The sequence below is a fragment of the Rhincodon typus genome, chromosome 6 (genome assembly GCF_021869965.1).
Source record: "Rhincodon typus isolate 14 chromosome 6, sRhiTyp1.1, whole genome shotgun sequence".
Classification (NCBI taxonomy): domain Eukaryota; kingdom Metazoa; phylum Chordata; class Chondrichthyes; order Orectolobiformes; family Rhincodontidae; genus Rhincodon; species Rhincodon typus.
This window is the reverse complement of record NC_063337.1, coordinates 80,866,816-80,881,071: the sequence shown is the minus strand read 5'-3', so window position 1 is coordinate 80,881,071 and position 14,256 is coordinate 80,866,816. Positions and strand designations below refer to the sequence as shown.

The following is a 14,256-nucleotide window of genomic DNA, read 5'->3' as shown; positions in this document are numbered from 1 at the left end:
TGGTATATTCTGCAAAATCTTCCTGTTCCTTAGATCACCAACACAAGTCTGGCTGCCACTTAGATAACTTTTTTTTTAACAGTGAGTATCCAGCTGCACCATGATGCAGCCGGTCATCAGAAAGGACGCTGACAAGAGCTTGTCAACTTTCAGGCAATGTTCTGTTATATTTTGAAAGATTAAGAACCCCGATTAATGTTGGGCGGATTCCTCTGTTAATACATTTCCCTGGTCATTGTGCGGTTTCTAATCAGATCTGTTTTGTTTTCCGGTTAAACTATAACAAAATGTGTTTTACGATCTTAAAGCCTGTATTGAATTATAACAACAAACAGAAGAATGCACTATGCCCAAAATTACGTTTTGTCCAAGAAGTCTGAAATGATATTTCACTTGTGTAAGCAAGCTGTTGGTGTTGAAAAGTTTTTGAAAAGTTTTAGTCATTTGAAAAATAGGGTCAAGGTATAGCGTATCCCTGATATGCCTTTGACCAATATCTTCCAACCAGCTGCTGTTGGGTCTCGCAGCCGAAACCTTCTAATGTTTCTTTGATGTAAACCAATTCGACCACCAAATTATACAATCGACCGCAATGCTTGGAACCAGTATATCTTTTCAATCTTTGAAATATTTGCTCGCGCAATGCGTACATTCTAAATGATCGTGGTTTTCAACTAAATAATGGCGCTTTTGTAAACTAATTTTGTGTTTTATTAACACAATGTATGCTTTTGAATCATGAAGTTTGATAATCTACCTTCTATCTATCCTGCGCATAAAAGATTCTTACTTCTGGCTTTCTTTGTTCTAGCCACAGAAAATGTTGGCGGGTGGGGGTGGATGAAATGCCAGTCATCTGCAAAAAGACATCGTTTACATAAAACGAAAATGCAAGCAATGTTAATTAATTTTAAGAGTAAAGTGCAATCGGCAACAGATCTCTAAAACTGGGGAGCGATTGTTGTTGACCTCGATTTTGACACGTGTTTGCAATACATTTAGAACAGCCTTTTCGTAAACAGCCTTGTCCCTTAGGGTAAATTGTACACTACCAGACTGTGCTACTAATGTGATGGCTAAGCCTTTTGAAACCTGCTTACTGCTAAAATATTAAGAAAAGTGTGTGGTTCGTTGCTTGGGTGTGCGCCTGTGTGTTTTGAAAGGTGAATGTTTAACACTGTGAATTTGTCATTCTGTCCGTTACATACGCTGTCTGTTCACGAGTTCTATGTTCCATCTTTATTAATATGCGTATTGAGTTGTGTCAGTTCTATATGTTTTGCCCACGCAAAGATTGTAAGTTGTGTTTGTGCTATGTGTCTGCACGTTTAAACATCTCTGGATGTATATATTCAATTTGTGCTGTGTGTGTCTGTGTATGTACGTGTTGTGTGTATTTATTGCTATGCATGTTTGGCACCTTTTTCTATGCAAGTTTTATGAGCTTGTGCCTGTGCATGTTTTCTGTATGTCGCTGTAAACTCGAAAGCATGCACTGCGTGGACACATGCAGACTTGCGTTTGAGCATGTTATATTTATGGTGCTGGCTGTATTATGTGCGTTGTGTGTGTGACTCTTTACGGATTGTACAATGTCTTTAGGGGCAAGTCAGACCTCCTGAAAAGACAAGCTCCTGGCAGCTGTTTCGAGTCCGTTTTCACAATATCCCCGAGTACCTACAGGCGATAAATGATCATCTCGATTCTACATTTGCAAAACTGCTGGAATAAATGTGACTTCTGGGTACCAAGAGGTCAAGTACGGCTGCTCAAATATTTTTCTTACAAAATGACGGATTTATTAGACAAATAAGTAGCCCGGCTGATGCAAAAACCCCAGTGATTGAATTTTTACGTTAAGTCAACAACAACTCGAACTACATCAGTGCCCCGAGATTTAGTGATGATGGTTGAGATTACTCAACAAATAGGATTTTGAAATGAATACGGATTTCTAGGGGTCTGCTCTGACACTTTTCGCTTGACAATTCCTCCACCGAACCACGCAACTCCCCCTCCCAGGATTGCTATTGATACCAGAGTCTCAGATAGGAGTCTTTAGCATGCAAAAGAGTATTTGACAACATACAGATCATTAATTAATTGGGGGTATCCAATGACTGTAAAAGTCTCAATTTTGTTTTTAATGGCTGTGGCACCGGATGTTGAATAATCAAGATTTCTAATATAGTCCTTAGTAAGATCACTTTCTCCTGTTTGCCTGGCTCCAAGTTGTTGCAATGTGGCTTAATTTGTGAGTTTATTTACCAAGTCGTTTTTCCCTTTATGAAATATTGACTGGACTCAAGCATAACGCTTGAAGACACGTGGCTATGAAACCCACTGTTACCTCCATTTGCAAAATGCTGCTAACCCCTTTCCCCGAACGCTGACAGTAACTGCTGCATTTTTGAAGAGCTGAGCCGTCTCACGGAACTGTGCTACACAGTTTGCTTTTGGCTGGGAGCTGTTTGTTTTCAGTGAAAGGAGTGGAATTGGCCGTGGTGCTGAAATTTCTCCCCTGTTTGGCCCAGTTACCATACAATCTTTCCGAGAAAATATTTCATCTGTACTTTCAGATTGCTAAATGCAAAAAAAAATACTGACAGCTGAATTGTGCTCATTCCTGTCCGATGGACTGGTAGCAAATAATATGTAGCACCTAATAAATCCAGCTGGCGTTCTCTATATAGCCTCATGCAGAAATAATTATTGTCCTGCCCTGCTGATGTCAAAAGGCCTCTTCGTCTCATCTGTCATGAAACCAATTTCACTTTATTTACATCCATTTGGTAGTTTAATTACTGCGCTGATGAATAGCCTAAAGGAATTAAGTTACGATTCCTTAGAAACCTAAATCGACAGATATATGGGCTTTTTCTTGCTGAACAAAAAAAAATCTGCATGCTTGCGCGCATGAAAATTAGACGAGGATGCATTGAGTGTCTCTTATTGGCAGTCAGTTTGCACATCGTTCTCTCCTCTCAGGGAACTTGAACTGTGAGTGTGTGTTTATTTCAAGGCATTTCTCACATATTCGGCCCAATAGACTAAGGAAACAAGTCGAAACTGAGTGCATTGTTGGATTCCATCTGCTGTTGCTTTGAATTGGCTTCGCAAACTCCATGTGAAGCGCAATGGTCTTTTTATTTAATCATAAACTTTATAATCAAACGAGAAACTATTCAACTATTTAACAATTCAAACAATAATCAACACGTTAAAGTTCTAACTCCAACCCCGCGAGGAAATAGCTCCTCTCCCTTGACGTGACCGCCATTCACCAACTTGCCTGTCGTTAAGACACCCCAAAAGTTGTCCACACTAACCCCACGTTAGTTTTGGGGTAATTTTTATTGATATTGCTGGATATCTTACAATCTGAAAGATGGCGCTGTGTTTTTTTTCCCCATATTTGGCCGTTATATCATTGCCGCCATTTGCATTGGTCATACGTGGCCAGTGGCCCTGATAAATCTCTTTCGGCATTTCGCAAAACTAGCTTGAACTCATTTTACAATTAGTTGTAAACTTACGGACCTCTGTCTGGGAGAAGGTTAAATTGGGTTTGAGGAGACAGTTTTTACTCTGGTAAAAGTTCAGGACACTCCTGCCGAGCCAACAACATCTTGAACGCCGTTTTATAATTCAGATTTTCCGAAACACGTGAGTGGCACTGAATTTCTCTATAGGTTTGGTCACGGAAACCAGACGTTACACCCGGGGGGTCACTTTTCAAACGCAGGTTACACTTTCTCTTGGGTGCAGCTATACATTCGTCCAACGACACAGTAAACATATTTTCGCGATTCACAACCGGTTTTTAAATTTGGCGTCTGAACTCGAGAAATGTTTCCAATGTGCTTGTCGCAATTTCGTTACAAATAAATCCATTCTTTTTGGTAATGTTTCACAATATTCAGCACTTTGCCAAATGGATGACGCAACAACATTTCCCTGTATGTAATCTGTGGGAGAATACAGATAATTGAATTAATAAATGCCCTTTATTTGTGTTCTATATTTTTATCAAGTGCCAAACCTTATCCAACGACTTCATATATTTTCTTTGCTGCAGAGAGGATCATTCAATAATTAAGGAGACTAACATCCTATTAAAATTGTAGCTTCGAGCTTTTGTGATCAATTCCATGTGCAAATGAAGATCCAAAGTATTGAGGTGGTCACACTTTAGTTTAGGCGAGCGACAGGGAGACTAAAGGTCATTGGTCATCTTAGAAGGGGTATTCTATTTTCTTTGAAAAGGTCAGACTTTTCCTTGAGATATTGTGATCGTTTTGGGAGGTGCTAGCACGGTTAGAAAAGGTGGGGTGGCTGGTGTTCTGGCGTGTTTCCTTTTGATTAATAGATACATGTGGCAAACGGCCCAACATATGGTGTGCGAAGCAGCTTGAAATGGTACCTAAGGCATCCCCTACGGCGATTAACATATTAGAGGCTTTTGTGCCGTCAGACAGTCAGACTTCATCTTCTGTACGCCTCGTAAAGTCAGAGCACAGAGCTGTTTGATAGGCTTTCAATAATGCATTACTGCCAATGACAGAGTTATACTTAAAGGGATCCCAGCTCTCATGCCTTTTATATAAAAAATCACTTTAAAATAGAGGTTCAAAGAGATGAGTGGAACTGCTATCTCAGGCTCCCCTTGTAGAATTTTAAACTTCAAATGAGACACTGCTACATAACTCTTGTTTTCTGGATGTTCTGCACAAATTTATGTAGTATGGAATTTTATGATGGCATTTATCTAAGAGGAACCGAGCATGTCAATGAGCATCTGACTGCACTGCAACCACATTTCGAGCTGTTATTGCAGAACGACTGCAATGTTGCATTTATCTGGCAGCATCTTTAAAGACGTTTAAACAACTATTCGAAGCAATCGTTTTGCCCTGTTAGATTGCACTCGCCCGCTTTGTTACGTGTGCGTTATTGGCAACATAGCAGCGTCTTTGACATCCAGTGAGGTTAGTTTCTACAAAAAAAAGTATTGCTCGCCCCAATCAACTTAAAACTAAGCGAAGACTTTTAGTAACACAGGTTGCAATTCAACCTTAACAAAACAAAATAGGAATTACGAAAATAGGTTGTGGCAAACAGAAATCCTTAAAAAGACATATTTTGTTTCTTCATTAAAATTAAATCTACCATGTATCATCAGCAAACATGATCTAATGGGTAGTCCCGGTTCTGCAGCACATACTCATCTACTTGCCGTAGTAAAGTCGCTGAAAACTATTGTAGAATATTTACCAATAACGTTCCAAATTAAAACTATTCAGTAAGTTATACGCCTGGACGTAATTTGCTGCTCAGGGGATCTAAGTGAGAACTGGATTCAGACAACTGTTTCTTGTCCAACTCGAATTGTGTCTTACTGTAAGTTCACCACTCACCAAAATACTCATTCGATATTACGTCGAGATTAGAAGAGAACCGTATACCGTTAGTATAATTTAGCGAGCTCTTTGTAACTGACCAAGAAAATGGAATAAGTTCCTACCATATCGTTGTGATTATATTCTGACCGCGCAGATAATTTGAAATAATGGAGCCTATGTTTCTGTTTTCCTTAAAAATATAGTTTGGCGAAGTAACGTCATTTACAGGGTCATTGAAAAACAATAGTATCTTAGCCACTGAGTGAACTGTGCATTTTCCTAATAATGCATAATTCGGTGGAAGGTATGTGCGGTCGTGCGAAACGCCGAATTCAATTGGATTCTGTCGTGGCTTATTAAGTTTTGCAAACTTTTATCTAGGCTATATCAGAGACTGGCGCTATTCATAGGCAGCTGGTAAAAGTGAACGTCGGAGAGGAAGTCTCAAAGGATAAAATAGTCAGAATCTGCAAAAGATAGATATTTTTCGATTTCATAAGCTCTTTAGTTACTTTGTCGGCTTTCGGTTTTTCTTCTGTTCTCTGCTGGTGAGCGTTGGCTGGAGAAACATCACACAGTTTCACAGCAGATAAAATGCAGAGGGTGCCTAGAAAGGCATGTTATGGATCGCAAGTTGCGAATTTAGATGCGGTGCTGCCTGTTATATTCCCATAAACACTTGAACCCGTTAAACAACGTTTGCATTCATTACATGTTGGTATTCTTATACGGTGTTTCTGTCGCCGACATTAACTTAATGAAACAGCCTGTTCACTGAAAACGTTTGAATTACTTTATGTGTCAAAAATCTCACGACCATAGTGTGCCCAATAACTAGGGTGGAGGTAAAGGAACAAATTTTGCAGATGGTCAAGATCTATAATAGATATTTAAGACAAAGTAAATGTCCTTACCCCATTAAAATATCACTGTCTTGGCGAACAAAAGTTAGGCAATAGAAATAATTCTATCTTTTTGCTGGGAAATGACTGCAGCTATACCCCTTTTCCTCAAGCACTGGAAAAACGACCAGGTGGTTGTCTGAAAATACTGCTTTTATATCACCAAAGGCGATTAATATTGCATTAACTGTGTTTAACATTTTTAAACGCGCATTATATCTGCACAGACTGAATCCATTTATTGAAAAACGAACTGTTGCGACGTCAATATTCATGACATTTTAAAATTAAAAATCCCAACAATTTGGCTGCAATGACGAGGATGAGATCAAAAGCAAAATATGGCGGGTGCTGGAAATCCGAAATAAAAACAGAACGTGTTGAAGAAGCTCAGCAGGTCTGGCAGCATTTGTGGAAAGAGAAACACAGCTAACCTTTCGAGTCCAGTAATGACTGCTGTTCGGGACTGAACCGGTCAGTTCCGATAAGATATGCGACGTTGCTGTTTTTTGTATGTTTTCACCCTTAAACTCCCATAATTTGCAATCACCGGTTTGATGTGACAGAATCCATGCTAATGTTACAATTAAATTATTCTGACACAGTCCCGGGCCACGTAGGTCTCAAGCTTCATTAAATGTTTATTGTCAGTACATGACTGCCTGAGAATTCCTTGTGTAAATGAGTTTCCCATAGACTGTTCAAGCAGTAGAAACGATGAGCCCTTGTGTTGAGAGCGTGGTTCATTTCGCAACGAAGACATATGACCCGGTCAACAGACCAGGTTAAGATAAAGTTTTCGGAAAGAACAATTTCGGAAGGCTTCCGAAATAATGGGATGGAGGAGGGGGTGGCTGAACGTGTACTGCCATTATGGTTGGAGTTTCAAAGAAGGTATCGACAGGTTGTGCACTGTTCTTGGTGCAGTTGTAGGTGGTCCTCACCATCTTGACCTCTGACACTGCCATCTAGTGTTGCTTTTGCATTGTCATTGATTGCAATGCCGCCTCGGAATTTTAATGGTCAGCAAATGGAAACTATAAAAATTGGACCGTGGGAAATGGCTGGGAAACGGGATCATAGACTTGGATTGAATCAGTGCGGTTATCACCTTTTATCTGACATTCACGTGGCAATGTAGATTTAATATTATTATTCATACAATAGGCAAACTTTTGATTTTTTCTTTGTTTAATCGCCATCCAAAAAAATGCAGTAATAATTACAATAAATCCTGAGTCATTTTTTGAAAAACAACAATTGTACGGTGTTTAATGCTACTAGAAATCGCCGAAAATTTTAATCCGGGTGTCATCGACCAAATTTCCAAATAGATGAGAGGTGCCAGCCAATTTAAAACAATTGTTGTTTTTCAGTTTCTATTCACTTCCAGGTAACAGCCAGGAATGAACAATTGTGTTTTAAATTCCTTACATTTGCTTTGTGTGCCGCGCATGGTGTTTGATTTTCTCGCTAAATTATTTCTTGTTGGTGGGAAAGTTTCATATTGAATAGGGAAAAGGAGATAAAGTAACCGCTTCACTTATGCAGTTTCCCTGTTTCTGTAATGCCTGGCTTCAAAACAATTCAAGAATAAAAGTCATAGAGGAGTGGAAGGAATAAATCGTTTGTTAAATGCAATTAAAGAATAAATGTATATTAAATAAAGTTCAAAGTGTTTAAAAGCCTACTGGGACATTTTTCCTTATCAAAGCAGATTTTTCTTTCAAAGAGGGTTTTGCACCGTGCCGCACAACAAAGCTGTCGTGACAACAATTACCAAAGTTTTAATTAGCCTCTTGTCATCCTTCGCTTTATTAATTTGTTGAATCTCTTAACATGAATTATTTACAAAGCATTCGTAATTACATTTGTGAGAATCCTCTCAGATCTGACAGTGCAAAAGGCAATAATTACGATAAGGGAGCACGTTCATGCTGGAGACAGTAGTTGCTGTGTCAGACTGATTTGGGTTGCTACTTTGCTGTGCATTACAAAAAATGAAAATAATGTCATAGATTGGCAAATAATGGCGAGGTCTATCGTATTGCACAATTTCATAATTAAGAGTAATAAAATTAATACAAAGCCGTAACTTGCATAATGAAAAATATTATTTTCAATTTTATTCAAAGATGATTATGACATCCAGTTCTTTATTTTGCAAAAGTCCTGAAAAATAAACAGACCTGCTCGGTGCGAATGGCAAACTCTTCAATACTGTCTCAATATATCACAAAACGCTTTGAATTGAAGGAGAATAAGCCAGGTCATCTAACTCGAATTCAGAAGCGATGATCGCATTAAAAGTAATTTAACAGCAGACTAAACGTGCACGTGATCATATAAACGGCGGAACCGAAATCCAGAAAATTGTTTTAACAGCAATGTAGAAAATGATTTCTTCAGGCAAACCCCAAGGTTTCTGGAATGAGCCTGGGTAACTCTGCAGTACTGGCGCGTTTGTCTTGTTGAAGCAGCAGAGAAATTAGCCAAGGTATCAGACAGGAGGAAAAATCAATAGGATCATGGCAGTGAGTGTCTATTATTCATTTATGATGGTTTAATATAAGTTGATACCAATTGCCGAACAAGTGTTACATGCGATTTCCACAATTCTCACGTTATTCCTTGTGGGTAGTGACCCGTTGTTTTCTAGAATTTGCTGTATTTTAGATATAAGAGTTTGTACTTTATACACTGCACATTTTCTTATAGCCAAATACAGATGGAATGTAGCAGTAAAAATATAACTTCTCATTGATAACAAAATTCAATATGCGCCTGTGTCAGCATACTATTTTGAAAGTCAGCTAGAGTTCCAAGTGTTAATTTTCATGAAAATGTATTATGGTCCCTTTTCTTTAATTTAACATTATTTAAATGTTCTGTCTGGGGTTTTTGCGTTTGGTGTTATACTGAGCGGAAGCCTCACATGCCATCAACTGCTTCGTAAAACCTCGCTCGTATTTTATTTTTGGATTGATTCCAGGCTTTGTTTCAATGCTTTGCATAAATGTGAAATCTTACCTGTGCCACATCTGGAGTTTTGAACAACATGCGATCTCTTTACTTGTGTAAATGTACAACAATGGATGATGTCCTTATTAATCATCTCATTTATTCATTAATAATGGTTGCAGCGACATTGTATTGACAGAACTGAAAAATATTTACAGTTCGGCTACTTTGCATCCAACATTTGCGTTTGTTCCAACTAATACCAGCGAGATCAATGAAGCTAAGTGAGACACCCACACATGTTCAATGGCGTGTTTGCGTTAAAAGTGTTGTCTTCTACAATGGGTCATTCAACGCCTCTATTTTACGAAGCGGGGAAAAATGATCAAGGGGTCCAAAAGTTAACCCAAAACCTGTTAGCTAAATCTCAGGGTGGAAAGTGTTCTAGTAGTGCAGTAGGTGGCATCACAAACGTAGTTCATAATGCCACAACTAACTACGAGCCTAACTACAGAGGTTGAATGCCACCTTGATGTAAAGCAAGGGAACTCGGGGCAACATGTATTTAATTTAAAAGTTCTTCTAGTGAGATATGTAAAGCACAATTGTCCGAATTTTGAGACTTTTTTTTATTTTTAAAGCATAATTGCAAACACCTATTGCATGTTTAGGTTCTTAAAATCATTTGTTCCTTTCAAAACTCAGAATTTCTGTTTACAGAAAGTTCGAGTGTTCAAATTCTCAAGTGCATGTGTACGATTTTGCTTTCGCGTGTGTTCACGGTTTAGAGCATGCACGGAAAACTTAGAAACTGCCTCCAAATGATATCGGCGTGGTTGCAAGCTTCTGGGGCTTTTTATCTAGCCGCTTAAACTCAGTTTTACCAAGAAAAAAAAATAGAAGTGCACTCTTAAACAGACAGTTGTTTCCCTTTTTTTATTAATAAATGTGCTAGGACATATCTCCCTGTTGTATTTGGCTTACAGAAATAAATTAAATAAATAAGTAAATAAATTTTAAAAAACACAATCCAGGAGGAAGCTTGGCAAATATACATTGGACAGGGCTCGACTTAAAGTGAAACTTCTTTTTTTCCTTTTACGTATGATGCACACGTGGTTGCAGTTTGTAAACATACATGTGCGCAAATTAAAAAGTTATTTACAATAAACACCTATATACAGTTATAAACAGGGTCATAATGTTGTGTCTAGTGAAAACAGGCAGTTAACAGTGAAATCACACCATCCACAAGGTCTATCAAGCTACTCTATAGTGCTCATTTCAGTTCCAAATGCATAGAATGTTTGCGCTGCAGACATAAGATTTTTATATCAAATCCATAGGCGCCAAATTCGGTATTCCATCCTCAGCTCATGCAGTTATTTTGCTCCTACGCACGTATTTTAGATGCCTGCTAAGGAGATATTCCTACCCAAAACAGAATCAATAATTTAGTGTGAATATTTAATGCGCAAACTTTTGGTAGTCCTGTATCAAGCTTTAGATGCGAGAATCGCTTGAATTTTGATCGTAAACCATAATACGCTAACATGTTCTCCACCCAGTACGATATACTAAACTCTGCAACATACTTTTAGTGCAATTACCAGAAAACGGAGTGCCGACAGCTAACGCCCGTTACATTTGACGAAAATAAAGAAAACCATGATCTGATCAGCATGCAGACCTTTGGAAACGATTATCACTGTAAAATGTCAATTGTGATTTTTTTTTGTATGTTTTGTTTTTTTTCTATTAAGAATTGAAAATAATTAATAATGAGGCTATATACCACGATCTGCATAAATACTGTCCCAAACGGCAAATCAAGTCAGAATATCCGCAAGCACGATTGTGCTTCTTCTATCAGATAAACTGAAGGAAGGATGTTACTTGGGGGGGGGGGGAATCACACGTTATCCCTCTCCAGTAGTAAGTACTCATATCAAATCAAATGGACGATCGTGCCTGAGCATTTTTTTTTGTAACTGAAGCAATCGGCTTCTGAAAAGTCAGAATCGAAATGTCCTAACGCAACAGACTCCATGGGCTGGTGAATAACAAAAAGTTGTCGAGGTAACGTTTTTTTTTTGTTAAAAGAAAAGGACGAGAGAAAACGGAGCACAGCAGCATCAATGGAACACTGGAGTGAAATTATACTGAAGTGACTGAACATCAATCAATTTTTCTTCGCATTTTGTTTCCAATAACAAGATAATGGCAAGTCTGGCACGGTTACAGTTTTGTTCTTTTGCTTCCCCTTAAAATCTAGAAATTTCAGCACAGAAACCGGGCGGTCTGAATTACCTGTGACTTGCATACTTCACCAATAACGTGGCAAAATAACACAAACACGACGATGCTTCAGAAACCGATGATTTCGCTTGGATCTCATCAGGAACGCGTTTGCAGACCTCCGCTCGCTCCATTAAACACACATAAATAAAAAAAAGTACTGTGACCAAGTCCGGGAGGGACCCAAGTGAGGACGAACATCTATCCTCGGTCACCCCCTGAAAAAAAAGACCTGTCCGTTATCGAGTCTGCCGGCGGGGGTTTCAGGAGACGGGCTGGGGGAGGGGGTTGGAATAAAAGGTTGTCGGGGGTGCAGAGGATAGGAAGAAAGGGGGATCCCGCTTTTCTCTTCCAGCTAGTGGTTGGCGGAAAATTTCATTCGTTTCTGCTTCTGTCTCTGATTGCAAAACCAAACCCGCACAACGTTCTTTTTCAGATCCAGTTTCTCGGCGATAGCCGCGATCTTTTCGGAGGAGGGCCGAGGCTGGACGGCGAAGTAAGCCTCGAGGGAGCGCTTCTCCGGGGCGGCGATGGACGTCCGCTTGCGCTTCTTCTCGCCGCCGTTGAAGATGTCGGGCTTGTTCATCTTGTCGCGGTGCGCGCCCTCCGCCTCCTCCAGCCACGCTTGCAGGATGGGCTTCAGCGCGATCATGTTGTTGTGCGACAGGGTCAGCGACTCGAAGCGGCAGATGGTGCTCTGGCTGAGCGAGCCCACGCCCGGGATCTTCAGGTTGGCCAGGGCCGCGCCCACGTCCGCCTGGGTCACCCCAAGCTTGATCCGCCGCTGCTTGAAGCGCTCGGCGAACGCCTCCAGCTCCCGCGGGTCGGCGTCCACGTCGTTGACCGAGGGCAGGCCGGACGCCACGCCGTGGCCCACCAGGCCGTGAGGGTGCGGCGCCATGCCCATGGCCGCCTGGTGAGGGTGAGGGTGGTGATGGTGGTGATGATGGTGGTGATGGTGGCTCAGGGGGCCCAGGCCGTGCATGTGAGCCGCGTGGGGGTGAGAGGAGGTCGACACCACCCCGCCGCCTCCTCCTCCACCACCACCTCCCCCTCCACCCCCGTCCCCCCCTCCTCCTCCTCCTGCCCCTCCGCCCCCTCCTCCGGCCACTGCCATGGCCCCGGCCAGGGTCAGCGAGGACGAGCTGAGGTGGTCGATGAGCTCCCCCGGGTCGAGCGGCTGGTGCGGCTGGTGGGGGTGGTGGTGGTGGTGGGCGTGCGGGTGCGAGGACAGGGCGGACGGGTGCGGCAGGGCGACGCTCGAGGTAGACGTGCATGGCACCGTGTTCATGGTGTGGTAGGTGGCATCCGGCTTGAACGGGTGGCTCTTGCCCTGGGACACGGCGATATCCACGGCCGCCAGAGCCTCGGCGCGGGCCAGCAGAGTTTCATCTAAACTGGCGAAGATGTTGCTCTGCAGCTGTTGTCACAAACAGAGAGAGAGAGGGACAAGAGAGAAAGAAAGAAACATGATCAACATCTAATTCTCAACAGGGAATAGTCAAATAACACTCAACAAAACATTTAAAACTGCAACATGAATGCTGAGAAAAGAGTTGCAATCTTGCAAAGGCATGGACAGACTTGAGCGAGCAGATATAGAACATTTAAGCAGTATTTTGCCAGACGGTTGCCTTGCAGCCACAACTTAGTCCACATACGAGAGAGAGAGACAGAGAAAGGTACGTACCGGCGGCGCTGGTAGACAGGCTCTCCTTATTGCTTCCGAGCTGGAGTGCAGAGAAGTGTACTTGTGCTCAGGTAGGGTGTGATGCATCCCGAAGGCTGGCTGTTTGCTGTTCATGGACATCATTTTGAACACTGTACATAGGGATGCTAGAAAGAGGAGAGGAAATGAGGCTGGAACTGTGTTTAAAGAGAACGCAGAAGTTGTGAGCACATATTATAAATGTTTATGTGTGCATTCGCGTTTTTTTTCTTCTTCTCCTTGTAAACATGTAGAGATATAAGTAGCTCTGTGTTGAACTGCAGGCCAGTTGCACACTCCTGTTCTATGTGTGTGTATATGTCTGTGTGTCTCTCTCTCAGTGAGTGCTGCCTCCCTATTGCTGCCTGGGACACACACAGGCTCCGCTTACACCTGCTGCCCACTCTCGGGCCCAGCCCCCCTCTCCGTGCTCGCGCGAGATCTGGGCGTCCCTCCCGCGCGAGCGCGTGCGGCCAAACGGTTGTCCGGGAGACCAGCGCCGGAGGCCGCAGCCCATTGGGCCGGCCCGAGCAGGGATGCGCGCAAGCGCGCTCGCCCGCCCTCTATTGTTGATTGACAAACACCGAGTCCTCGCCCCTCCCACCCCGTTCCTCCTCTGTCCCCCGCGGGGCTGCAAAGTCAGAGGGAAGGCGAAAGGAGACTACAGCTCCCACAATACAACCTCCGTCCCGTTCCAGCCGCTCAGGAGCACGTGGGAAATAACCATTCCAGTCACTGGAAGCGATTGCAAACATTGCAGGGGGCAGACGGTGGCGCGGCTTCCACGATCGAGGCTTCGGGGTTTCTTGACAGCGTTAAACCTTCCTAAGCCTTGCCCAGATGCATCTGAAAAGTGGACCGAAGACTGTGCGATTCCAGCTGTTACTGAGCAATCCGAGCAGATGCTCTGAAGTTCCTTGCGCGTGTGACAAAACAACATGTATTTGCGTGTAATGACAGGTCCTGTTCGAATCAGCTCAACAAG

The 14,256-nt window shown here is 42.1% G+C and overlaps 1 protein-coding gene across 2 annotated transcripts; it reads right to left on the bottom strand.

The window, feature by feature from the left end:
* Nucleotides 1-11,918: 11,918 nt before the first annotated feature.
* Nucleotides 11,919-14,026, bottom strand: pou4f1 (POU class 4 homeobox 1). 2 transcript variants are annotated; one of them, XM_020526935.2, is made up of 3 exons: nucleotides 13,954-14,026; nucleotides 13,254-13,399; nucleotides 11,919-12,983 (listed from the first exon to the last, which is right to left on the bottom strand). In XM_020526935.2, exons 1-3 carry the CDS (start codon nucleotides 14,024-14,026, stop codon nucleotides 11,919-11,921), a joined length of 1,284 nt encoding a protein of 427 aa, XP_020382524.2. The 2 variants fall into 2 exon arrangements, with proteins under 2 accessions (XP_020382524.2, XP_048454187.1); XM_048598230.1 differs by lacking the exon at nucleotides 13,954-14,026 and having other exon boundaries at nucleotides 11,919-12,557; nucleotides 12,681-12,983; nucleotides 13,254-13,376.
* Between the last annotated feature and the right edge of the window lie 230 nt (nucleotides 14,027-14,256).